This window comes from Lutra lutra, chromosome 8 (assembly GCF_902655055.1).
Source record: "Lutra lutra chromosome 8, mLutLut1.2, whole genome shotgun sequence".
Lineage (NCBI taxonomy): Eukaryota > Metazoa > Chordata > Mammalia > Carnivora > Mustelidae > Lutra > Lutra lutra.
In genome coordinates this window covers 141,883,516-141,909,221 of record NC_062285.1, presented here as the reverse complement: position 1 = coordinate 141,909,221, position 25,706 = coordinate 141,883,516, and the positions used below count along the sequence as shown (strand labels likewise).

The 25,706-nt window shown below is 56.5% G+C and overlaps 1 protein-coding gene across 3 annotated transcripts in view; it reads right to left on the bottom strand.

The window, feature by feature from the left end:
* TBC1D22A (TBC1 domain family member 22A) overlaps positions 1–25,706 on the bottom strand; it is a 298,901-nt gene that overhangs the window by 115,330 nt on the left and 157,865 nt on the right. For 2 of the 3 annotated variants that reach the window (XM_047740627.1, XM_047740626.1), the window contains 2 exons: positions 20,335–20,441; positions 342–417 (listed from right to left, as the gene is read on the bottom strand). In XM_047740627.1, the coding sequence (XP_047596583.1) occupies positions 342–417; positions 20,335–20,441 (183 nt within the window). The remainder of the gene's footprint in view (positions 1–341; positions 418–20,334; positions 20,442–25,706) is intronic. The other variant, XM_047740628.1, reaches the window with a different exon arrangement.

Genomic DNA, 25,706 nt, shown 5'->3' with positions numbered 1-25,706 from the left:
GATGCACAAAGGCAGGGAACAGTGTGCCAAAGGACAGCCATAAACAGCCATGCTGTCGCCCAGATTATGACAATCATCGGGCTTAATAAGGAGTGAGAGCTGCCAGCTCCTGGAGCACATTCATTACTCCCTGCAAAGAGCCTGCACTGAATTCTGATTATGTCGCCTTAATAAAAACGAACGGGAGAGGCTCCTGCTCCCATGGCCCCCCAGAAGAAAGCCTGGCCCTGGCCTGCGGGAGCCAGGACCCCCAGGCTGAGTGAGGACAGCACCTCGCCGGGGAGAGGCCAAGTCCTGAGCCTCCCACCGCCTCCTCCCAGGACCTCAGGGAGCGGCCTTACCATCAATCCGGCTCACGAGCTCTTCCAACATTTTCACCTTCATCTGAATCCCAGGCTGGGCAAACGTATAGTTGTCCTACGGGAAAAATAACAGCAAATATCATATGCACAGAAAATAAACACATAAACCACACCTTCCAGAGGGGAGAGGAAGACGAAACAAAGGTGAACAGTCTCACAGCAGAATGAATTCACCAAGTGACCTGTACACGCGGCGTGAGGCCCCGTCACAAGGGCCCACCGCAGCACAGTCCCATCTGGGGTCAGGACCAGGCCTCCCCGACATCCGGGGGCGAGCACACCCGACTCGGGGACCATCTACCGGAGCATCTTTTTGCGTAAATGCAGACATTTACATTCGCATGGAACAAAGAGGCACGGGCGCAGACAGCTCCTTGAGAAGCGTGCGCTGGACGCTGCGCTGGTGGCCGCTGCCTGCGCCGTGGGCACTCACCGGAGCTGGACTCACCAGTGCCGAAAGAGTAGACGCAGAACAGCGCCCAGGCCTGGGGCTGATGGTGTCAGCGTCCCACCTCCAGTCCCAAGGCCAAGGACGCGGCCACCGCACAAGGAAAGTAGGCCCATGTGACCACTCTCCGGGAGCCCAGGTGAAGGAGTGGATAAACCGAGACAGGAAAACAAGGGTAGGTGTCAAGCCGGATGAGTCCTCGGTCCAACAGACCTGGAAAGGAGCCCCGCTCTCCTACTCGGGAACTGCATAGCCTTGGCAAGCCACATCACCTCTCTGGGCTCCCACTGGCCGTCTATGCCAAGAGAACAAGGCTACCTTCTAGGTCTGCTCTGAGGTGTCCAGGAAACCAGGTAGGGGCGGTGCTGGAGGGCCCGAGATTACCAGAGGTGCCAGGGAACGAGGGCGGGGCCTCAGCCAGCCTCCCATCACCTTCAGAAGGGCTGCTGGGCTCCGAAGGCACAGGCCTCCACACAGGGACACAGAGGCAAGACAGAGACAGCCCCAAAGAGGTCCACAGCCTACGCCGGAGCCTGCCGAAGGGCACAAAGGGGCCAATCCACCAACCAAAGGGAATTATCTGGACTAGCTGAGGGCCCACCGTAGTCCTGGGGTCCTAACGAGTCCACAGGAGCGTGCGAAGGACCCGACCGGCCGCAGCGACACTAAAGATGGAGGAAGGGGCCAGGAGGCAAAGGACGCAGGCTGGGAAAGGTCAGGTTGTGAGATCTTGCTGGAGCCTCCGGCACACACCTTGAGTCAGCCCCAGAAGACACACGTCCTCCCGAGCTGTGAGGGGTATGTAACCTGAGTGCTTTTCGGCCACTGAGCCTGTAGCGATATGTTGTGGCGGCCGCAGGAAATGAACACTGCAGGCTTGGGGGCTGTTTGTCCCTGGGGCCCCCAGGACCCACAAGATAGAAGGACAAGATGAGAATCTGGAGCCCCCTGGCCGATCCTGACTCCGGAGAGCAGACAGGCCTCGGCCCCAGGACTCAGGCGGCCCATGCTGGGCCAGTGCGGGGATGGAAGGGCTCGTCCTCAGGGAGCGACACCAGCAAGCTGCATGAGCTGCGCCAAGGACAGTGAGACCCGCGACCTCTGTAAGGTGTGGGTGACACGGGCGAGGCGCAGGACAATGACAACCTACCAGGCAGTCACCGTGGGTTGTGGACAGTGGGGAGTGCTCTTGCTGCTGCCCCACACCACCAGGCACTAGGGCGGGGGGCGGCATCCCTTCAGCAGGGACAGCTCCTGGGCAGCCCCCCCACATCACAGCCTGCATTCGGGGCCCAGGAGGGAAGCATAGGGCAAGTCCAGAGTGGACATGCTCAGTCCCAGATAGTCGACCGTGCAGACTGTGAGCCAGGGGCCGTGCCCACAGAACTCAGTCCAGACCGGGAGGGTACCGAGCAACCAGTGGCACTGACAGTGGCTGTCAGGCGGCCCCAGGGAAGCGGCCACAGCACCCAGTGTGGCCCGCTCGGGAATCTGTGAGGGGGGTTTTCAGGTGGAACACTCAGCGTGGAGCAGCTTGGGAGGCCAGACGTGGGTGCGGGGGTCCTTGCCGCCGGCCCCTGCACAGTCAGCTGCGCTCACCACGCCCATGGTCACTAGCCACACGCAGGCACAGCCGGCAGCTCGAGCTGGGGCATGAGCGGCAGCCTCTGGGGCACGGAACCGAAATCTCCTATGGGGCATGGGGGAAATATCCGCAGGGGCGGGAAAGGGGCAGAGTGGGCCCCGCCCTCTCGCTGGGGGGTCTCCCCCACCTGAATCTGGGGTGACGGGCTCTGGGCTCCAAACCGTGGCAGATCTGCCAGCACAAAACCAAGAAAAGCAGCGTGCACCAACCTCACCCAGAGCGATGCCAAGGCACAAAGGACAGTGCCCCCAGGGTGGTACCATGGGGGCCTGGTGTGACCGTCTCCTAGACCCAATGACAGGCCTGCAGGTCCTGCTAAACCCAGCCCTGGAGAAGGGAGTCAGGGACTCGCGTTTAATGGGTGGGACTTCGGGGCCTGACGGAGCCATGGGTGTCCCTTAAGGACACACTGTAAGCTTTAATGTAGGTGAACTTCAATGGGGTAAGAAATTGGGGTTTTGGACTTGAGCTTGCAAGGGTTAGCCTCTGAGACTTAATTTCTCCCTGGAAATTGGATAACAGAAGGAGATTTATCTTCAAATGCGGGGCAATACTGCCTGGTGAAAGTTTACACACCACCCCTTGGCCTCGAAGCAGAAAATTCCAACGAGCCTGAACAACACTCGTGGATCCGGCTCAGGGAGGGAAGCACGCTGGAGGCGGGAGCCGCAGCCTGGGGCAGGGGCCTTGCAGATCATTTCCCTGACGCTCAGTCTGACAAACTGCAGAGCCATCGGGGGAGCATTCTGATACCGCCCCCCCAGTTGGTCTCAGGAGAGCAACGGGGCGACAGCTTCCCTGGGAGCTGGTCCACCCCGAGGGGCTACAGATCCCCTCCTCTCCGTCTCCAAGGGGAATCGGCTGGCACCATCCCTTGACCTCTCTCTGTCCCCACGACACTCGCCGCAGAAAGGCAACTTACCAGCTGCAAGACCGGCAGGACAGACAGGCTGCAGCTCAGCCCTCCTCCCAGCTGTCGGAGCCGGCTACACCCCGGGCAGGCTGCCCCTCCAAGGCTCTGCAGCCCCCAAAGGTGCGCTGGCACTGAGGGGGTGCGTGAGCTCGGGATTCAGTCGGCCGGTACGTCTGGGGCTCACACTGAGATGGGATTTCAAGATTCTCATTTAGAAGAAATAAAAGTTACTCTTCGGTCTCCATCTGCCACTGTTTTGTTTTATTTCTCAATTTGTTCAAAACCCAGGTAGGGAAGATAGGTTTTCTTAGAAATCCAAACAACGAGAAAAGAATAACACCTGAGAGCCTCCAAATTAAAAAAAAATAAAAAATAAAAAAAAAACCTCTGTGTTTTGAAAGGAGAAGAAGAGATTAAAGGATGGGTTGTGATCTTGGCATTCTGGAATTGGGTCCCGGGCAGAGAAGACCAGCCTTCAGAGGGGCTCCAACCAAGATGGCAAGACGGGGCTCAGAGGGCAGAGCCCAGCGAGGCAGGGCACAGAGGTGAACGGAGGGAGCCCAGGAGGTGGGTGGCCCTGCTCAGCGGCCAGGAAGCCTCTGGAAGGCACACCAAGGACATTCCAGAGCCAGAAGGCTGACTGAGGAGATGTAAGAGGGAAAGGACATTCTGTGGCCCCAGCAACAGCCCCTCTAGGAGACACGTGGTACTCAGGCCCTCCTCGGGGACGGGGGTGGGGTGGGGGCAGGGGAGACTGCAGAGCAGCGAGATCCCAGCAGCACAACACCTCCCACGGGCTCTGCCTGCTCCAGGCCAGGGCACCAGGTGCACCTCTGGCCACTGTCCCAGCCCCCGATCCAAACACGCACCTGCACACACAACTAGCGCAGTCAGCACCTGCTGCGGGAAGCTGACTGGGCCCAGGTCGCTACCCGTTCACAGAAATATGAACAGTAACAACATCATCCCCTTCACAGCAAGTAAACAATCTTAGCCTTTCTAACTGAGATTTGATTTTCTGTCTTTAAAAAAGAATGCGCTCGGGGCGCCTGGGTGGCTCAGTGGGTTAAGCCGCTGCCTTCGGCTCAGGTCATGATCTCAGGGTCCTGGGATCAAGCCCCACATCGGGCTCTCTGCTCGGCAGGGAGCCTGCTTCCTCCTCTCTCTCTGCCTGCCTCTCTGCCTACTTGTGATCTCTCTGTCAAATAAATAAATAAAATCTTTAAAAAAAAAAAAAAAAAGAATGCGCTCTACGAAACTTACGACCAGAGGAAGAAAGGTCTGAGGAACACGGCGACCCTGGGGGAAGCTTCCACGGAAGGCGAAGTCTGCGTTCGCCGACAAAGCGCGCGCACGGCCCGCCTCACACCCGTTGCCATCCCACCCCACGCTTCGGCAGAGGCGAACAGCACTTTCTGCGCTCCTCGGGAGAAAAGGGCAATAACGTTTTCTGAAGGAGCACTGCAGAAACGAGCTGAAAATTAACTTCACAGGGGGCTGGGCTGGAGGGCCCCACGCCCCCCCTCCCCCGCTACAGCGTGACAGCCCCGCAAGCACCTGTGATGAGGGCCTCGGTGGGCCCCCGACCACGGATCTGCCTTCTGGCGTCCCTCCCCAGAACACGGCTTCTCTCCGTGCCGAAACCACAGGTGCCCTTCTCCCCACCCTCTGTACCTGCTTCTGGAACAGCCCCACACGTCCTTTTTGCAAACAATGGCCTGAAAGACCTCCGTGTCCGTCATCTCGTGCAGGTGCCCCCAGGCCCTGGACACAGCCCTGGACAAAGTGCCGCACAGGGCTCCCAGCCGCGCAGAGGTCAGAGAGCACACACCCAAGACGGCTGCACTTCGTGTCAAACATCGGGACGTCACCCCGGCTACTGCCCGTCATGTCGCAGTCCAGTCCACTGCAGAACAGGGTCACACCGTGAGCCCCTTCATCTCTCCAACAACCACTTCTGCACCACCCGTGGGCCACGCGCCATGCTGCGTCCTGGCAGAGCTGGCACACAGAAGAGCAGGGCTGGGACTGCCGTCCTCAGAGAGGCTCATGTGCAAGGCCAGCCCTCCCTCGGCCAGTGCCGGACACCTGAGCTCTCGGGAGCATTGCCATCATTCCCGAACAAATAAGAAGCTTCACTGGGCCTCAGCCGACAGTGTAGCTTATGCTGAACTGCTTTCCTTCTGGGAGTCTGGAGTTCTGGCAAGTGCCAGGCAGAGGGTGTCGAGGTGACAAGCTCTCCACAGAACCCAAAGTGAGCTCCCTCTCAGGTGGACATTTCAGAGCTGCTGTCACAACTCACCACTAGGGATGCGACATGTGTCCCATGTGCCTCCACCAGGATGGGACATGAGGGACCTTACCCCTGCCTTCCTCCGGGCCTCCCCACCCGGCTGGTTCTGCTCTGCACACGTGCACTGCAACAAATCATGGCCATGAGTACAACCATAGAGAGATTCCCGAGAGGCGCCAAACCCTGGCTGCTCTTTGGGTGCCCTAACACAGTCGGAGAAAAAGGGCCCCACCAGGGCCCTTCTGTGCACAGAGACATCAGTTAAACAAAAGTTCCTCACGCAGGACAGCGAGTGCGTGAGAAGGGCTCACTGCCGTGTGGGGGGCCCCGCCTGCCCTCATGGCACAGAACAGGGAGCCCCATCTGGAGACCGGACCGCGAATGCGAAGGCCGAGCGGGGATGCAGAAAGAAGGGAACAGGGCGCAGAAGAGGCCCAGCAGCGGCCCAGAGCGGGGCGGCTCCCTGGAGGGGCACGAGGGCCAGGACAGCTGGAGGGACAGCGAGGAGGCTGGGTGAGGTGGGAGAAGTCCATTCTGAGGCTGGGGGAACATCGGGGAGGAAAGGGTAGGACCAGAGCACAGCCATGGGATGAAGGAACTGGCGCGGAGATGGGGAGCCGCCACGCTTCCAAGATCTGCACTCGGAGAAGACGCCTCTGGCCGCAGGGCACAGAGTAACCAAGGGGCAAAGCGAACGCAAGGGAGTCGGCGGCCCCACCGACACCCTGATCTTGGCCAAAAGACGAGGACAGCCTCCCACCAAAGACACAGGTGGCCCAAATTATGCAAACTGCTTCCGACGACCTATATTACTGGTTGGGTTTTTGAACTTGAACATAGGGCTCTTCATTTATTCCTATTAGCTTGTTCCCTTGATTGGCTCTCGGGTGGCATTCCGGGCAGCTGAACTCATTCTGAATCTTGATTATGTCATCTATCACATTAGCGGTCCCTCCAAGCTTAGAGGCACTGGTTACACTAACACCCTCAATGTCTTCATTATAGTCTCAGGGAAGAAGGGGAAGGACAAGGACAAGGACAGAGCTCCACGGCATGTGTCTCCGAGACCACACTCAGGCGGAGGAGTGTCATCACATCGGATCAAGCCAACCCCTCACTTCCTTAGTGCGAGCTTCATTTCTCTGATCTGTCCTCTCATCGGTACGTGCGACCGGAACGGCCGCTCCATAACGCACTGGGCAGCACCCAGGGCTCCCATTGTCTGCCACTCTGACAATGGGGACAATGCTAAAGGACTGTTTTCAGCCACTCCAGGGGTTGCCAAGGGTCTGAGGGGAAGACAGGAGGGCTGGGGAGAGCACAGGCGATGTCTAAGACCCTGGAACCACCCTGCGCGACTCTAACAGTGGACATCCATTAGTCCAAACCCAGAGAACGTGCAACACCAAGAGGGATCCCTCATGTCAACCCCGGACTCCGGCCAGTAGTAACAGAGCAACGCTGGTGCATCAGCTGCACCAAACATGTCGCACGAACGCACAATCTTAGCAAGACGAGGAGCGGTGTCTGTCAGGACGCGGTGACAGAGCACAGGGAAACTGTATTTTCTGCTGAGTATTTCTATACACCTAAAACTGCTCTAAAAAATGAAGTCCATTAATTTTTAAAATTACTCGGTTCATCCAAAAGAACGTATGGGGAATAAAGAGGAAGTAAGAAAAGATAAAATGAAGAGAAAATAAATACCAAGGTGGCAGCCTAAGCCCCGGGCACACAAATAACCACCCTGGGAACCTATCAATGTGTATGAACTAAACACGCTTAAAGAAAGCAAAATCCAAGTATACGCTCTCTACAAGAAACACACTTTTAATAAGAAGACACCCACCAATCAGAAGCAAAGGGACAGAAGAAGATGCACCAAGACGAAGGCAACGACAAAATGGCTGTGTTATACCCCATGAAGTGGACTCCAGAGCAGGGAACGTGACCAGGAACAGTGAGGAGTAGTTCGTAGCACTCGATAAAAATAACGAACATATAAATTCATCAAGAAAACCTAAGAGCTAATTCTACGTGTGTGTATCTAATAAATGAGATTCAGATTATGTGAAGCAAAACCTGACAAAACTAAAAGAGACCAATCAACCATCGTAATTGAAAATTTCAGAAGTCCTCCTTAGTAGCGGATAGAAAACGGAGACAGGAAATCAGTAAAAGCAGAGAAGTCTGGACTATCATTATCAACCAACCGAACCTGATTGGTATTTATGAAAACCTCTCCCCACAAAGCAAATCACACATTCTTTCCAAGGACACATGAGATAGTCACCAAGACAGACCATGTGACAGATCTCAGAATATCAGTAAATTTAATCACCAACGTTAGGAAGAAAAGACATCACTATAGTTCCTACAGACATTAAAAGAATTACAGTATTATGAACAATATGCCCGGAAATTAGACAACTTGTTTAAAATGACCAAATTCCTTAAAAGACACAAATTGTTAGAACTGACAACAGCAGGGGGACACCTGGGTGGCTCAGTTGTAAAGCGTCTGCCTTCAGCTCAGGTCATGATCCCAGGGTCCTGGGATCGAGCCCCGCATCGGGTTCTCTGCTCAGCAGGGGGCCTGCTCCCCCCCCCCCGCCCCGCCTGCCTCTCTGCCTACTTGTGATCTCTCTCAAATAAATAAAATCTTTAAAAATAAATAAATAAATAAATAAATAAATAAATAAATGAAATCTTTTCAAAATGTATTTTTTTTTTTTAAACTGACAAGAGGAACACCTGAGTGGCTGAGTTGGTTAAGCCTCTGCCTTTGGCTCAAGTCATGGTCCTGGGTCCTGGGATCGAGCCCCACATCAGGCTCCCTGCTCATCGAGGAGTCTGCTTCTCCCTCTCCCTCTGCTCCTTCGCCCCAGTCATGTTCTCTTTCCCTCTGCCTCCTGCCCTGCCTACTTGTGCTCTCACTCACTCTCTCTTTCTCTCAAATATTTTTTTTAAAGATTTTATTTATTTATTTGACAGACAGACAGTACAAGTAGGCAGAGAGTCAGGCAGAGAGAGAGGAAGGGAAGCAGTCCCCCTGCTGAGCAGAGAGCCCGATGTGGGACTCGATCCCAGGACCCTGAGATCATGACCTGAGCCGAAGGCAGTGGCTTAACCCACTGAGCCACCCAGGCGCCCCAAATCAAATAAATATTTTTTTTAATGCTTTTTTAAAATGACAAGAGAAGAAGGAGAAAATCTGGACCCTACCTAGTGCAGAAACTGAATGTCTACTTCAAATTTTCCCACAAAGAAAGCTCCAGCACAAGACGGCTTCATGGCTAGGCTCTACCAAATATTTAAGGAGGAAATAATACTAACTTACACCATCTCTTTCAGGAATGATAGGCCACCATTTCTCTCATGTGAAAAAAGAAAAAAATATTAGAAGAAAACAAAGTAGAACAGAATATTCCTCATGCACAGAGAGGTGAAAATCTTTAAATACACATTACCAAACAAAATCTAGAAATACAGAAAAAGGCTAATATCTCAGGACAAAGTGGGGTTTCCCAGAAATGCAGGTCAGCCTAACAAAGTTCATTAAGGTGCTTCGCTATGTTAACAGAGTAAGAAAAACCACATGATCATTTCAACAGAAGGAAAAGCCTCTGACAAAACATCATTTCATTATATTTTCATACTCGGAAAAGCAAACCAGCATCTGACGTCCTGGTCTTCCTGCTCCAGGTCGTAAGAAGTCAACCCTCAACCTCTTCCTCCGTCACCTCCCGGTACTCCGCGAACGGAAAGGCCTGGCGGGATAAACCGGGAGCTTACGGACCGTCCGGACTCCTTGGCTGTGGCACTGGCACTGTCGGCAGCCACCGGGAAAAGGGCGTCTACAAACAGCCAACGGCCGCCACCGGACCTGGGGCTGAGCGCCTGGGTGCCCCGCCCTCCCCAGCAGGGCCTTGGAAGGAGGTTCGAGGCTCCCATCCCCTGAGGACCCTGACAGTGCGGCGAGTGAAGACAAGGACACAAAAGCCGGGCTACGGCACCGAGAGGAGGAAGGCTCTGTTTGTAGATGACACGATCGTGTACGCGGAAGCTCCTGAGGCACCTACCGAAGAGCTCGCAGGACGAGCCCGTGAGTTCAGTCAGATCGCCAGAAACGGGAGGCACTTAGTTTTCCGGAGGCGGCCACGACAGCACCTGCCAACCTGCGTGCTCCTTTACTGTGGGACCACGCCACTCCTGCGCCAAGAGGCCGAGTCCCGTTTCCCTCTCCTTGAATCTGGGAGGACTTACGACGGCTTCAACCAAGGTACAGGGAAGTGACACTGTGACTTCACAGGCCCCGTCATGGATCGCGCACCCGACACGCTGCTGGCCACAAATCTTCCTGGCAGCCTCGCGCTCTCATGTAAGAAGTCTGACTATCCTACGGCCACGGGGGAGAGGCCACGAGATGGCAGTCACTCTGCAGTCCCGGTCTCGGGCCCCCCTCCCCCGCCCAGCCTGAGCCCCGGCACCAGGAGCTCCCACGTGTATCGCCGAGACCCCAGAGGACTCCAGCCCCTAAGCACCAGCCCGGACCCACCTTCAAGTCTCCCCACCTGAGGCCCCACACGTGGCACACGGAGAAGCGACAGCACCACGTCCTGACTGAAATTCTCACTGCAAGAACCCGTGCGCACAGCAAGGCCGCGCTTTCCGTCGGGAAACGTGAAGCGAGCTGCTAGGCAACAGCGCTAGACAGAGAAGGACGTCCGTGCGCAACACCAATTACATTCGTGTGTAGCAGCAGTAACAGGTGAAAAACAAAATTTACAAAGCTTTACCATTTAAAGTAGCATCAATTAGCCCGGACTACTCAGCAATAAATTTAACAACGTATGAACAAAACCAACACACTGAGAATGACAAAAAGTTTGTGAGGATAAATTTTTAAATGTCTAAGTTAAAAAACTTGGTATTGTTGATGCTATTAATTCTGGGAAAACCGGCGTATAGGTTCAACATAATCCCATTCAAACTCCAGCTCCTACTATTTTTTCTAAGGCTTTTCTGGTAGGAAATGACTAACAATAAACTTCACATAGAAATATAAAGGACCAGGATGCCTGGGTGGCTCAGTCGGTGAGGCGTCTGCCTTTGGCTCAGGGTATGATCCCACGGTCCTGGGATCGAGTCCCACGTCACCCTCCCTGCTCAGTGAGGAGTCTGCTTCTCCCTCTCTCCCAGCTCATGTGCTCACTCTCTCTCTCTCATATAAATAAATAAAATCTTTTAAAAAAAAAATGCAAAGGACCAAAAATATTCGTGTCAATTTATTTTGAAAAGAACAAAGTTGGAGGACTCTTTCTACTAGACTCTGAGAAAGCTGCAGTAATTAAGACAGTACGTACTGGCCTAGAGATGCATTAATAGATCAATGGAACAGAACACGGTGTCCAGAAATAGACACACATTTATATAATCATTTGATTTTCAGAAAAGGGACCAAAGCAATCCACTGGGGGAGAAAAGAACTGTTTTCGACAAATGATGCTAGTATGCCAACTAGGAAACCTGTATTTTAAAAATGAACCACTCTGCCTTCCTCATACCATACAGAAAAATTAAGTCAAGTTAAAAGTCAAAATGAAAATTATAAAGCTTCCCGGGGCGCCCAGGGGTCTCAATCTGTTAAGCCTTGGCCTTCGGCTCAGGTCAAGATCCCAAGGTCCTGGGATCAAGCCCCGCATCAGGCTCCCTGCATGGCGGGAAGCCTGCTTCTCCCTTTCCCATTCCTCCTGCTTATGTTCCCACTCTCACGGTCTCTCTTTCTGTGTCAAATAAGTAAACAAAACCTTTTAAAAAAAATTATAAAGCTTCTGGAAGAAAAACAAAGGATAATTCCCTGGCTTGATGGGGTAGGATTTTTACTTAAATTAGATGTTGAATTTTAAGTTAGATTACTGTTAGATAAATTAGATTCCATCAAAAGTAAAGTTTTCCACTCATGAGAAGACACTGTTTTCGAACAATGGAGTGACATACCACAAACTTGGAGAAAACGTCCCCCTCCCCACTCTCTGTAAGCAGACACACATCCCAACAGTACGCACGTATCCTAGCACAAAGAAGCCGGAGAAGGGGAGTGCTGGGGCAGCTCGCACCCAGGGCTGCTGGGGATGCTACACAGTACAGCCCATGTGGGGGAGAAGCCGGACTGTTTTTCACAAAAACAAAACACACTCCCACAGCGTGACCCTGCGAGGCTACACATAGGCACGGAGCGGAGAAAGGAAGGCCACGTCAACAAGAAGACGTGCGTGTGAGCGTCCACGAGAAGTTTATTCACAGCAACCAAAGGCCAGAAACAGCCTGGCTTCCACCGAAAGAAGGACGGAGAAGCCAGCTGTGATAGATTCACGCGATGAAGCACTACTTGGTAATTAAAAGGAATGAACTATTCATTCAGGCAGTGACATGGATTTGATATTTTTCAATGCTATTGTGAACTGAATTTTTTTAATTTTCATTTTTAAAGTGTTTGCTGCTCAATGACTCATTCCTAATGAATCTTCTGCTGCAGCCCAGGAACCAGCACACTCTCATCTGTTTAATAAACCTTTCCAAAACGCGGCCAAGAACTCTCCGTGTTACCAACGAGGGCCCTCACGTGCCGTCTCTGAAGCTTCCTCCCCACACGCAGCACGACTGACTCATCTCACGTCTGACGGAGGAGCTCATCCGCGCAGACCGGGTGCCTCCTTCGTTCTTCCGGCCACGGGGCTGGGCACGAGGAGGGCGAGCATCCTCTCAGCCACCTTTCCCCGCTTCTTCTGTTTCCCTGGAGCCGAGCTGGGGAACAACAACGCCCCCAGGCCTCTGGCCGCCCCAGGCTCTGGCTGTGTAAAGCTCATTTCTAAGGACCCTGGGCCACCTTCCAAGAGTGCCGTGGCCCCCTCTCCTTCTCGGTACATAAAGCTCTCCAAAGGCTCCCCTCACCGGCTCTGGTTTCCCGTGATACGTCTGTCCCCTCTCCACCCTGGCCTTATCTTCAACAGCTGGTGCACAGCAGCGACATCTGAGGGACGGCGGGCCCTGTAGCCTCCCCCAACCCAGGGACGGGGCTGGCAGTGGCCCAGACATCCTCTCGGCAAATCGCCACGCCACCCTGTTTCCAGCCTTCTCTCTGACAAGTTCCAGGATAACACAGTCCCTTTCTTCAACACCTGGTCACTCCCAGGCCACCAACCGGTTCTCAGAACTGAGCGATGCTTCCCCGAGGAAAGGAACGGAGCAGACTAATTATAAAAGGCAACGGCCCTTTTCACCCCGAAGACGCTGGCCTGTTAAGTAATGAAGCCAAGAGGAATCGTGTGGCTGCAGGGAGGCAAGCGGGGCAGCCATAATTCAGCGGGTACGAGCTTGCCGACAGCCCTGGCGCTGGGGCTGCGGGACCCCGCAGAGACGGAAAAGGCCCAAGAAGCCCCCCAAGAGCCCGGAAGGCCTCCCCGCTACACAGAGCCGTGTCCAGAACCTGCCCGCAGGTGCCAGCGCCACATCCTGACAGCAGGCAGTCCCCGACAGAAGGGGCTCCGGACGGGCTCCACACCCCAACGCCTCCCCACGGCCCTAGCAACACCTGCTGTGGAGCCACGTAAGAAGTAACGGCCCACCAGATTGTCTGTCCAACCTGAGTCTCTGGCTGGACCCCTACTGCACCCAAAGCAGGAGGCACACGGGGGACAGTCGTGGGAAGCAGGCAGAGGCCCGGCTGCGAAGGCAGAGAAACACGAGGAGGGAAACGAAATGCACTATGGCCCTAAGTAAGACACCTGCACCTGAGAGGCATTAAGGGTCAAAGGATCAAAGCGGGTTGAGGGGGCCCCTCCCAGCACTGAGGATACTCACCACCGCCGAAGCCCAGAGAACAGACAATGGAAGCCCCCGGCCACGGCTTCCACACCAAGGGTCCTGTCCCCCCCAGCCGTCTGTGTCCAGCCAGCCCAGGCCAGCCCCCGCGCTGTGTGAACCTCCCACCGCACAGCCTGCCAGGCCGATCCACACAGCCCACACCACCACAAAACAAAGGGTCCTCTCCCAGTCACACCCACTTGTCAAGACAAAACCAGCCATCAGATTAATTAGCGGTCCCGTGGGCGGGTGACTTCCACCCAGATCTGCCGCCTGGACTCCTAACGAGCTCCTGGTAAGATTCTTCCCCGGCCAGGGCTGTCCGTGTACGGTTGGACATTCAGTCCCCTGCCCTCGTTGCCACACCCAGACCCCTACTAACAAGGTCGCAGGTGCCCCCACCATGCCTGCCCCGTCTCGGGGGCTCCCAGCGGCCCCACGGTGGAGGGGCCCGCCCGGTCCGCCCGGCGCTCTCTCTCTGCCTCTCCCACCACCGCCTGGTGAGGCTCTAGTTTGGACCGCGGATGGCCCCTCACTAGCCCCACACGCCGCTGCTGAGGGTCGTGCCGATGGCCTCCCTTCGTCGCTCACAGAGCCAGCAGCAGCTCCCGGACTGTGAACCGAGTCTCTCCCGTGAGACTACTTCACCTGGAAAGGCAGCTGCTTCCTCTTCTCCCAGCCCCAAGGCCCCTCCATAAAAAGAACGTCCCCTAAACGAACCCCAAGTGTGAGGACACCATCTCAGAAACGAGCGAGCAGGCCTGGAGCCCGGGCAGGGCCCCGTTATGGGCCTTTCTCGGAGCCGCCGAAGCCGCCCAGCCGCACAGCTGTGGACCCCGGCCCGCTCCCCGCTTCCCCACGGAGCCTGGGTGTCCACGGCCGGAGTCGCCGCGCAGCAGGAGAGCCAATCCCCGACCTGGTCTGCACAGCTCCGTGGGAACCGCCGGGCGTCTGTTTCTAGACTGTCCCATACACACAGGAAGGAAGGGAACACGCTGGGTGAGCTAGGCGAGGGGTTCCAGACACGGCCAGTAGCTCACCCTGTGCGGCTGGGGAACAAGTCAGTCGCAGTCTCGCAAGTTCTCCCTGCCTGACCTATTTCCTGAGAGGCCGGAAAGCTAAGGCCTGACTCCGCGGGTCTGCATCCCAACTCCGCAGCTTCCTAGCCCCACGGCCGGAACCCCTACCGTCACGTCGCAGGGGAACCGAAGTGACACCCACAGCGAACAAATGCAAAGAACTCAGACCGGCGGCTGCCACTGACAGTATCTCCAGGGACTTCCGCCAGATTCTAGCCTCTCCCCTCCCGCCCGCCCCCCGCGCACAGACAAGAGGCATTGCTGTCCGCGCAGTGACGTCATGGCGGACGGGCAGACGGCGTCTTCCCTGGTAAACGCGTCCACTCGTCCCTCGGCAGTGATACTCTGTATCCCAAATAACGCTCTCCGCCTGAAACTCCGGTTCCCGCCATAATGCGGAAGAGCCAGCCGCTGCCCAGCTCTGACCTGGGTTAGTGGGGACCTGCTGCGTTTCCCCCAGCTCCCTCCTTCGTGCCCTTTTGTAATCTCGTGTGTTAGGTGGGCGACTTGCCAGCAGCGTACGGCTGGGTCCTGCTTGCAAATCCAGCCGGCCCGAAGCTACCCTCCGGAACGCCGAACACAGCCCACCTCACCGGCCTCGGCTCTGCCTGCCGCAGCCCGCCTCCCCCGAACTGTCCGCCCCAACAACTCCTCGGTCTGGCGCCAGCCATTCCCGTGACATTTTCTCTGACCTCCCGTACGCAGCGGCTGCACACTGGTTTCTCCAGGTGTGATTTTTTAAGGTGTGGTCTTTCTTGAGATTTATTTATTTAGTGACCATAAAGCCCATGCCTCTCACAGGTGCCAGAAAGTTCCAGGCCACCACGTGTGTGCACCGGGGCTCCCGCAGCATGTTTTCCCATCCCAGGCCTGTTGTCCGTTCTGTCCGGCCCTAAGCTCTCTTCCAAATCCACGCCGTCCCCCGGTGCTGCCCCCCCCAGAAATTTCTCCTTCTACTTCGATTAACCCTCTCGTCCGCTGTGTCTGATGAACGGTCAATGCCAGCGACCCTAAGTCTGGTTGCCAGAGGTTCTGTCGGGCTCTTTCCAACAACCTGCGAGCTCCTCTCTGAGTCCTGTTCTTCATGGTAATGACTTGTTTGAGGTCCGGTCACATCACTGCCACAGGATGTCGAGTCCCTCGGGTGGGTCCAGGCTAACCACGGTGCCGGCTGAGTTCACTCCAGGCCACGCTCCTGCCTCGTTCTTTTTCCATCGTGAGCTCACCTTCTGGGGGCTCTTCCGTGGGAAAACCGCAGGCCTGTGCCAGGAGAGCAGCCCCCAGCGTGGCGGTTCTCGGGGGCAGTCAGCCCACTGCCACCATCCAGGAGACCCTTCCAAGCGGTCCCTGAGAGCAAAACCATGTTCCTACCAACAGCAACGTTATTTACCTTCAACGCTGTGTCGCTGCCTGCACGGCTGACACGGAAGGTGAGATGGGGACACACTGGCATGAGTCCAGGCAGTGCCACCAAACTGTACTCTTAGTGCCACACATTCACGGTGAAAAAAGGAAATAAAAGGCAGTTTCGCTGAAAGACGTTCTTGATGAAGTTCCTAATTTAAGATTAATATTGCGTCAGATCCTGGCCTTCAAGAAAACATCTTTCAACATTCGGTGTGGTGAGGCGGGAAGAGCACAGACAGCGCTCGAGATGTGCACCAAAGAACAGTGCTTTCTTCTCAAGCGCCCCTGGCCAGCCGCTGGAGCTGGGAGCGGAAGGAGAACGCATTCTTCCAGAAGCCTCATTTTCACTAGAGGAAATGACTAACAGGCAAACGGGTTATTCAAACTTGGGTACTTGGCAGACACTTTCCCAAAAATGAACAAAGACTGTCATTTCAAGGAAAACAATTGACAGTATGTGTTGCCAATAATAATATTTGAGCATTTAAGCCAAACTCTGAATTTTGAAGAACTTCTGTCTGCCACTCTGGGTGTACAGCTTCTGACGAGACGGCAGGAACGCGCCCAGACGGATACGGCGAGATGAAGCGCGGCAGCGTCCACAAGGTCGGCACGTCTCCATCAGCCAATACTCCCCAAATGGCCAGCGTCCGATGGTACAGAACCACGTGTGGACGAGACACCCGCTCCAAGTGCCAGACAGCCCAACGGACTTCGATGTCCCCGAGCACAAAATGGCGGCCAACATGGCGTCAGCTGTCACGTGGCAGGTAACCGGCAGGAAGCCACCACGTGCTAAGCTGTGTCCTAGTGTCAACGAGCAAACACCCACGGCGGTCGGAGAGTGCAACGAAAATCCCCCTCCCTCTCCCAACGCCCTGCCTGTGGGAGGCCGGACCGTTTCCACGCGTTCCCACCAAAACTACATCTGTCTGCGGACGGAACACGCAAGCGCACGGGAGAACCCGGGTGTCTCCCGGGAAGTCAGACCTTAGTCTGACCACAGGGGACTATGGTGCCTTCCTTCCGACGAAATAGTTACATTTCAGAAAATATTCATTTACCACCAAGATATGCTGCTTATAATAGCATCTAACGGGTTCATCGTTGTTATTTCAAGATAAATTACTAAATATTTTTTAAGGATCTCGGAGTTGCTAACACAGCGAATACCGCTGGAATTCACCCGCATGAGTCAACGCTCTTTGAGCTCTTCGGGACTTTGGAAGACTTTAAAGCAGCCCGAGACACGGAACCGAAGGGCCTCGGCAGGAGACCCGTCGTACTTCTGTCTCTAGCAGCTCCGGTTTGTCCCTACGCAGGCCCCGCTTTATCTCATTTCTACCCTCGCCAGGGCGATAAGACCTTACCTTCCGGCATTACCGTGATCGCTCCTTCAAGCCCTCGGGCACCCACTAGTGGGGTCATCCTGCCTGCGTCTGGGCAGCTCCCCCTCGGCGAGGAGGCTCCACATTTCAGACGCTTCTTGCTCAGCATCACCCAGCGCCTCCAGGCATGCGCGGGGAGGGTGCAGCTTCTCCCTGGGCCTCGTCTGTCACCCTCCTGTGACCAGAGCACCCCAACCCCCACAACTCTGGTGCCCCTCCCCCAGAGCGCCCAGAACTCTGCCCTCCGTCAGCAGCCCGCTCCCTGCAGCCCTGGCCACCAGGACACGCATCCCGTGGGGACAGCAGGTCGGTGACTGTGCAGAGCACCCGTATGCAACAGGTGCTCACCATGCTCTGGACTAATGCAGAACAGAGTCCCAGACTGACACCCCCAGGGGAACCCAACGCACAAACGCAGTTTTTGCCGTCTAGAACGTACCCAGCAAAAGGGAAGTCATTTCCACCAATTCCAGCTGGACATGGTTATAGAGCAGAGTAGAAAACCACAGGCTCCGGGACTCACAGGCAAGTCCCCGCAAACGCTCTCTGACCCCAGGCAAGGGATCTGTGTGTGTGCAGGGTATGACGTCTGCTCTGCTGTGACGCTCAGAGCCATTCGGGGCACGCAAGCCATCACTGCCGCACCGCGGTCCCACCGTGGCCACCAGCTGACGGCGGAAAGCCCCTCACTGCGGCTGAAGAGAGCGAGACAGCCGCCGCATGGAAGTGGCACAGCGACCCAGACTCCCTGTGGTCTCTCTGGCATGTGGATTGAGCGTAACACGACAGACAGCCCTGAACTTCCTCACGTGCAAGGAACAGGCAAAGGCCAGGCTGACAGGGCTGCAAGCACGAGTCCTGGTGGCTTTCGACCAGGGCAGTGACGTGCTGAGAAGGGGCTCCAGGAAGATGGTTCTTGTGTGGTCCAGACAGCGGTGAAGACCGGGCAACCCAGGAGTATGAGCCCACGCACAGCAACAGAAGCTTCCAGCTCCTTGGGGGGCGGACACCCGGTCCGTCCTTCCTCCTGCTCCTCTGTCCCCTCGTCCACACAAAGCAGCAGGGACACCCCCATACACCCAACAGCCCCCAGAGGAGCTCGCCTCATCTCAGGGGATGACAGACCTCCCCGGGTCCCCCCACGCTGGTAACTGGCACCCTCAACACTGCTCACGTCAAGGCCCTGGCTCCCGGTGGCGTGCGGGGCGTGGTGAGTGCGTGTGCCCGGAGAACGCCACGCTGCACACACACACACACACACACACACACACACACTCTCACCCACCCTAGTCCAAGGCCATCCCCTCGGACGGCAACCCTCGGGGGAAAATGAAAAGCCAGTGTCACTTCCAGCGTACGGCTGATCTTACTCACAAACAGAAGCAGGATAATCTTGTATTTAAATGGCCTGAATTCCATCACTCATGATCAGAGAAGTGACAATTGAAATTTATAAAGTCCCACATTATGATTCAACCTCTTTTCTAAAGGGGGGAGAAAAGCCGTCCGTTTCGGGAGAGAGAATAACACGTGTGAAAACATCGACAACGGACGGGGCTGACAAACCAACGCCAGGGCCGGAACCGAGCAGGCGTGTTTTTCTCTGTGCGACGCCAACAAGGCTCCTATTCGTTGCTACGGGAAGGGCCTCCACTTGCTCTGTCGCTCCTCGGTCAACAAAAGTAAGGTGAGGCCGCCCCGTTCTCCCCCACACAGTCACTCTGGCTGATTTCGCAAATTAAACCTCAGGGCCCGATCTGGAGACTATATCGTGTAAGCGTCTTCCACGGCGTCCACCCCTGGGCATCTCTGGAATGAACCCGGCCCATGAGGGCCCGCAGAAAATCTCCATCACCCAAACCCTGCTGTGGGCTCTACACCCCACCCCTCACCCCATCACCCCTCCGCCAAGTCTCACCACATTCCCAAATCGGGTCCTCAGGAGCACGTGCCTTATGCCCCCTACAGGTCTACCCTGTACCCCTACGGAGCTCCTGGGAGGCCTCTGTCCGACACGCTCCGCCCTCCCGGGGAAGGCACGCAGCCCCTAGCACAGAGCGTGCATGTAGGAAAGGCTCGTCGGCACAGAGCGAGCCTCAGATGGCCCACACCCCACCGGGGGGCCCCATCTACCCCGGCCATGGACTGCGACATCGAGAGGCTCCAGTCCTCCTTCCCGCTCTGGTGTAGGGTCCTTCCCCCAAACCACTTCCATAAAATCACCCCTGGCCCTGGGACACCTGCAGCCCTTCTGCGACAACGTCCACCATCCTTCCTGAAGGACACCAAGTCCAGCAGAGCCCGACCACGGGCAGCAGGGCTTCCAGCAGCCTGTGCTTCCCTCCGGGACTGGGCACAGCTGCTGCTCCCCACAAGCAGACCCCTGAGCTGGGGCCAGCACAGACTGTGGGTCCAGTTGCTCATGGCCCCGGGTGACAGGGGAGGCACTGAGGCCCTAACTCGGACGCCCTGTAAGGGGCGAGCTGCCCTGAATGCAGCTCACCAGGCACGGCGGATGATCACAGCGGCTCGTCAGCAACAACCCACGTGGTACTGGTACCACCCGGCGTCACCAGGAGCAGAGCTGGGGACCTCGCAGTGTGTGCGGGTCAGACTCCGCAGGGGAGGGGAGAGCCCCATGCCCCGGAGCCCTCCACCGCTGGAACCCTCAGGGCACCACAGCCACCGGCAGGCGCAGGGATGTGCGGGCACGCGCGCGCACGCACGCGCGGTCTGTCTCGGGCACGCGCTGGCTGTCTCGGGCACGCGCACGCGCGCGGTCTGTCTCAGACCCTGTGGAGGAGGCAGAGTCCAGGCGCTGAAAGGGAGGCTGGCCGAGCGGGGCACAGAGGCAGGCCTACGCGTCAGCCCCGGGGTTCCCCGCCCCCACGACACTGGTTTCCGATGCGGAGCGGCGTCCACCCAGGGCTCACCTGAATACCGTCCAGCAGCTTGCTCATGCACCAGTACGTGTCGGCCTCGACGTCGCGCAGCACGTCTGCGGGCACGCGGGAGACGTCGGCGGTGTCCACATCCTCCTCTGCGCGCCGGGGAGCATGCAAAAGACAGCAGCGGTTAACCCAGGGGACACACCATGGGGCGAAGGTGGGGCGGGGGGCAGGGGCACGCACACGGCCGGCAAGGTCACTCTGAGGGCAAGGTCATGCCGTGGGCAAGGTCACGCTGCGGCCCATTTTTCTTGTTGGGACTAGATGGCTCCTAGGCTTCCAACTCAGCACTTGATGGTTCTCCATTTTAATACCTAATTAGCTGCAGATAATTAATATGCTAAGTCCTCTCCAATTAATTAACATAGTTAATATATTCTAATTATTGCATCTCAGGCATTTCATCTCCTAACAAGACAGCACCAAAAAACCCTACTTATTCCGAACAGAGACCTGAGAGGTTTTTTCAGAAGATTTTTAAAATTCTGTTTTCTCATGTGGTCACATATTCATCAGACAATAATTTCTCTCAAAACTGGTTCCCAAGGTGAGAGCTTCCAAAACCACACTGGGCAGAGACCCCGCGGCCGCAGGAGGGCCCCCACAGAGGCAGGAGCCCGAAGAAAAAGAAGAGGCCGCAGTGCTCTGAACGGTCACTTTCTTTGGGTATAAAAAGCCCAGGAGAGAACATAATTAAACCTTTTAAAACGCAAAACAGACACTTAATTGAAACAGCCTATCAGACATCGGAACAAACTAATTTTAGGTCCTTACAAAAGCCGCTGTCATCCAGCACAACACTCATAAATGTTTTAAAACTTGTGTGTTCTATTTTTTTCCTTTTATTTACCTGTGTTTTATTTTGCAAACATGCAGGGCCCCTTTGCAAGGAAAACAAACACTGTTCCTGAGAACAAACACTTCTGTGAGAGCACATCTGGGAAGGTGTGAGTCGGAGGACGACGACTCCACGAACACTGACGGCTCACGCCTGCGGAGCAGTGAGGAACGAGGAGGGGCCAGGCTTCCCTCACCACAGCTCGGATGTCCTCACTCATGAACCCCCCGTCTCACGTCTGCTATCCCCACCACCGCGCCCCTTGACACAGGTGCAGAGAACACAGCAGGAGTGGCCCCCAGGGCAGTGCGTGGTGGCATGGCCAGGACACGGGCCCTCCCGAGAGGCAGCCCAACACAGCCTCGCCTCACGTCACAGGCACGGTGAACCCCCTTCCACTCCACTCGCTCCCTGTTCATGACAGACACCATGACACTGACAACAGGCCAAGCGAGTCCCAAGCCAAGCCCGCCCAGGCCCGATGTGTTGGCCACACGGGTCTACACAGGAAGGCCCAGGCCTGGACGCACAACCGGCCCAGCCACGAACAGCCACGAGGACCCATCCCAGCCAGCACTGCTCTCAGTCCCGTCACCGCACGTCCCTGGGGCACACGGGAGCACTCTGTGGGGGCTGAAGTCGGGCAAGTCACTCCACTCCCACTCCCTCCTTCACTCCCCCACTCATTCGACAAGGACTTCTGTGTTCTGGTTTCGTTCAGAGATGTATCTGATTGAGATGCAGTTCACATACCATAAAATTCACCTTTTTACAGCATGCAATTCAGTGGGCTTTAGTATACTCACGGAGTTGGATAACCATCACTGCCACATAATTCCAGAACATTCTAACCACCCCAAGCCAGCCCATCAGCAGGCACTCCCCATCCTCCCAGCCCCTGGCAGCCGCCCCTCTGTGCTCTGCCTCCGTGGAGCTGCCTGATCTGGACATTCCACGTGATGGTACTGTGCGGGACAGAGCCTTCCGTGTCTGGCTCCCCTCACTCAGCACCGTGCTCCCAGGGACATCCTGGCCCCAGCCTAGACCGGCACCTCAGTCCTTACCATAGCAGAACATTCCGAGGTATGGATGGGCCACAGTGCCTATGAGTTGTCCCTTGTGGGACACCGGGCTGTCCCCTCACTGGGGCAACGCAACAACCTCAGCAGGTGCTCCCCACGGGGTGGCTCCAGGGCCTTGGGCACAGACACCAGTAAGAGGTAGGCCCTTCCAGAAGCTCAGAGCCCCTCCCTCTGCTGCAGGACTGTGATGAAGAGCGTCCCCAGGCTGGCCTGCCTGGCTCTGAGTGCCCTCCTCTCAGTCTGAGCCCGCCGGGGTCCCATGCCCCGTCCCAGCTGCTCTGTGGGCCATGGGCTCTCCCTCCCACAGCCGGGCACAGCTCTGCCTCCCGGCCACAGCCCGGCAAGGTGCCCGGCCTCAGAACTCGGCTGCCCCGGAGGCCAACGTCTGGCCTCCAACGAAGCCCCACTGTGGCCTGCAGAAAGGCCGGCTCCGAGGTCCTGAGGCAGCGGAGGCGGCAGGCACCAACTCCGCCCATCTACCGAGGAGGAAACACGGCCTCCCCGGGCTCACACCGAGCACGCGAAGGCCGGCGGGACCCAAGAGCAGCTGGTGGGCACAAGCATGAGCGGCCTCCTCCGGCTCCGGCGGACTCAGGTCCACGCCCCCTCGCCCTGGAGCAGCTCTGATTTTATCCCCCGTCTCCGGGAAGGGACTCCTCTTGAGAAGCTTGCCATCGACGCATTCTCTGTTTCCAGGGCCTTCAAAGCACGAGAAGTTGCCTCAGCTGGTGCAACAGAGCCTGCCCGGGCCTCCAGCTCCTCCCCAGCTCGCAGGGGCGGCGGGCTCCCCAGTGCAGGAGCACAGGACGCAGGCCTGGGAGAGGTTTCTCGCTCTGCTGAGCTGGCTTACTGCCTTATGCCAGGAAAGGTCAGCCGGGCAGCCTCTTTCTGGTGTCCCCTGTCACAGCAGGCCATTTGTCACTCTTCAACGTAATGAAGTAATGGCATTTAACTCAGAGAACTCCTATGCCAATCTGTCTTCCAAAAGGCCGAGAGAATCGGGATGACCCTTATTGTCCGAACGAGATAATATCCATCCTCCCGGAGAAAACGTCTGCTGACACGGGAGAAGGTGCAGAGGGCGGCACAGAACACTCTGGAAGGCCTGCATCATGGGCACAGGGTCAGAGCTGAAAAAAGAACACGCCAAGGTTGGCGCAATTGCTACAGGGTCCTCCTGGGGGGGTCCCCACAGGAAACGGGGCTCCAGTGGTTCCTGGGGACACAGCCCAGACCAAACCAACAGCAGAATCAGCAATGTTCAGCACGGGTCCCATCGATCAGACGCTAAGTTCCTGCACCATCTGCCACCAGGCCCAGGAGACGACGCTCTGGGGTGGGAGGGGGTCCTCACATGCATACCCTGGAATGGCCAACAGTCGTGACAGGCGACAACTCAAGCCCCACCGACTCCAAAGGTAACATGTGCCTCCCACCAGGGCATGCCGCCTCCACGTCCCGGAGGCGAGGAGGGGGATCAGGCAGGGCGGGAACCTGAGCGGGGAGCCACCAGGGAAGCCCTGGGCCTGAGGAGCCCTCTGGTCGGCAGCCACGGGGCTGGGGCCGGGGCCAGAGCTGGGGCTCTCGGGGCCGACCCCTCTGGGCCACAGGGCTGTGCAATAGCTAATTCTGACCCACATCAGCAGATGCTCCACAAGCTGCTCGAGGCTGCCGGCCGGCAGAGGAGCGGGAGGCAGCACAGGGCACCCATGCACCACAGTCCCCCACACCGCATCCACGGCCTTCTCCTAGCCAGGCAGGACTAACAGGCCCTGGAAGCCAGCACAGGGAAGCTACCGCAGGCCCCCAAAGGTGGCACTGGTACCAAACACATGGTCCCCAATGATGGAATTTAAGCCAACCTGTTGCTTCTGAAATTGGGGCTGGATCCCACGTCCCACTCCACCCCGTCAGCACAAACACCAGCACTGTGCACGCACCACCATTGGAGAACGGCCCCAGCCTGCTCTCTGTGCTGCCTACAGCGCCACCGATCAGGGCCCAGCCCTGCACCCCGGGGACACCAGGCTGAGAAAGCTGGGAGCCCTGGCCCTCAGACAGAGTGACCGGGAGACAAACACGCGCACAGGGGCACAGAGAAGCATGGCCCGGCCCTGGACAGGTCACTCGCTGTCTCAAGGGGGTCACAAGCGCATATGCCAGCACAGGACATGGAAACAGCCCTTTAATTTATAAAATATCTCACTTTCCTTCTCAAACCATGAAACGGCTTCAGGGAGTAATTTAAATAAATTCTTTGAAAATGCTATGCTGCATTATTATTGCTGAAAAAGCAATTTGTAAAATAATCCCGTCCTCATCAACAACACCGTTTATATCACAAACTCCAACCCTCACCCGTCTGTCCGCATGAGCACTGCTCAGAAAGATGCCAGCAACAGGACCACGCTGCCCCCGGGAAAGAATGTCGGGGTGGCAGTAAGTACAACGCTTCCCATTTTGTAGAAAGGCAAAGAGCAAAAAGAGAACACATATTTTCACCAGTAACAATTATGACTTTTGCAACACAGAAAAACATACTGCTTACGCCGCTGAGATCATTTCACTGAGGTCTATCTTCCCACAGATGGCCTGAGAGAGAAAGTTCCTAAGGGCGGTGGGGCCCTTCGAAGTGCTCTGAGAAGCTCGTGGGGTACTAGGGGTCAGGACAACTGGGATAGGAACTGCTGCCATCCGGGACGGGGCCAGCGCGCCCACCCTACAGGTGTGAGCAGCACCACACAAGGAGCACACCCAGAGAGTGTGACTAGGCCACCAGCCTGGTGAGTACGTGGTCGGCGGAAGGACAGGTAGATAAAAGGAACCAATAAAAGCACGGAGGACAGGGGCGCCTGGGTGGCTCAGTGGGTTGGGCCTCTGCTTTTGGCTCGGGTCATGATCTCAGGGTCCTGGGATCGAGTCCTGCGTCGGGCTCTCTGCTCGGCGGGGAGCCTGCTTCCCCCTCTCTCTGCCTGCCTGTCTGCCTACTTGTGATCTCTCTCTGTCAAATCAATAAATGAAATCTTTAAAAAAAAAAAAAAGCATGGAGGACATTCAGCCACATAAGGAAAAAACCACACAGGGATACAACCTCTACTCTGCTGTATCCAAAAAGCTATCTTAGATACACAAAGACCAGAAATTTCTTGTCCACATTTCCACCTCCAGAAAACCAGCAGGGTCAGTGCTGGGTAGGGAAGAGGCAGGTTGATGGGCTCAAGGCCAAGTCCATTGTGTGATGAGGCCGCTCGCCAGACAGCACGTCACCCGCCACCAGGGGTGGATAGGGCGCGTCCTCGGGCGCCAGGGCCCACCACACCCGAGACAGCTTTTGGAGGGAAGCAGCCCAGCTGACACTCAAAGGACCCGCAGGAGGGTCGTGGGCCAGGGAGCAGCCGCACCTGGTGGAGAATGGAGCCCAGCTGGCAATGCTGGCC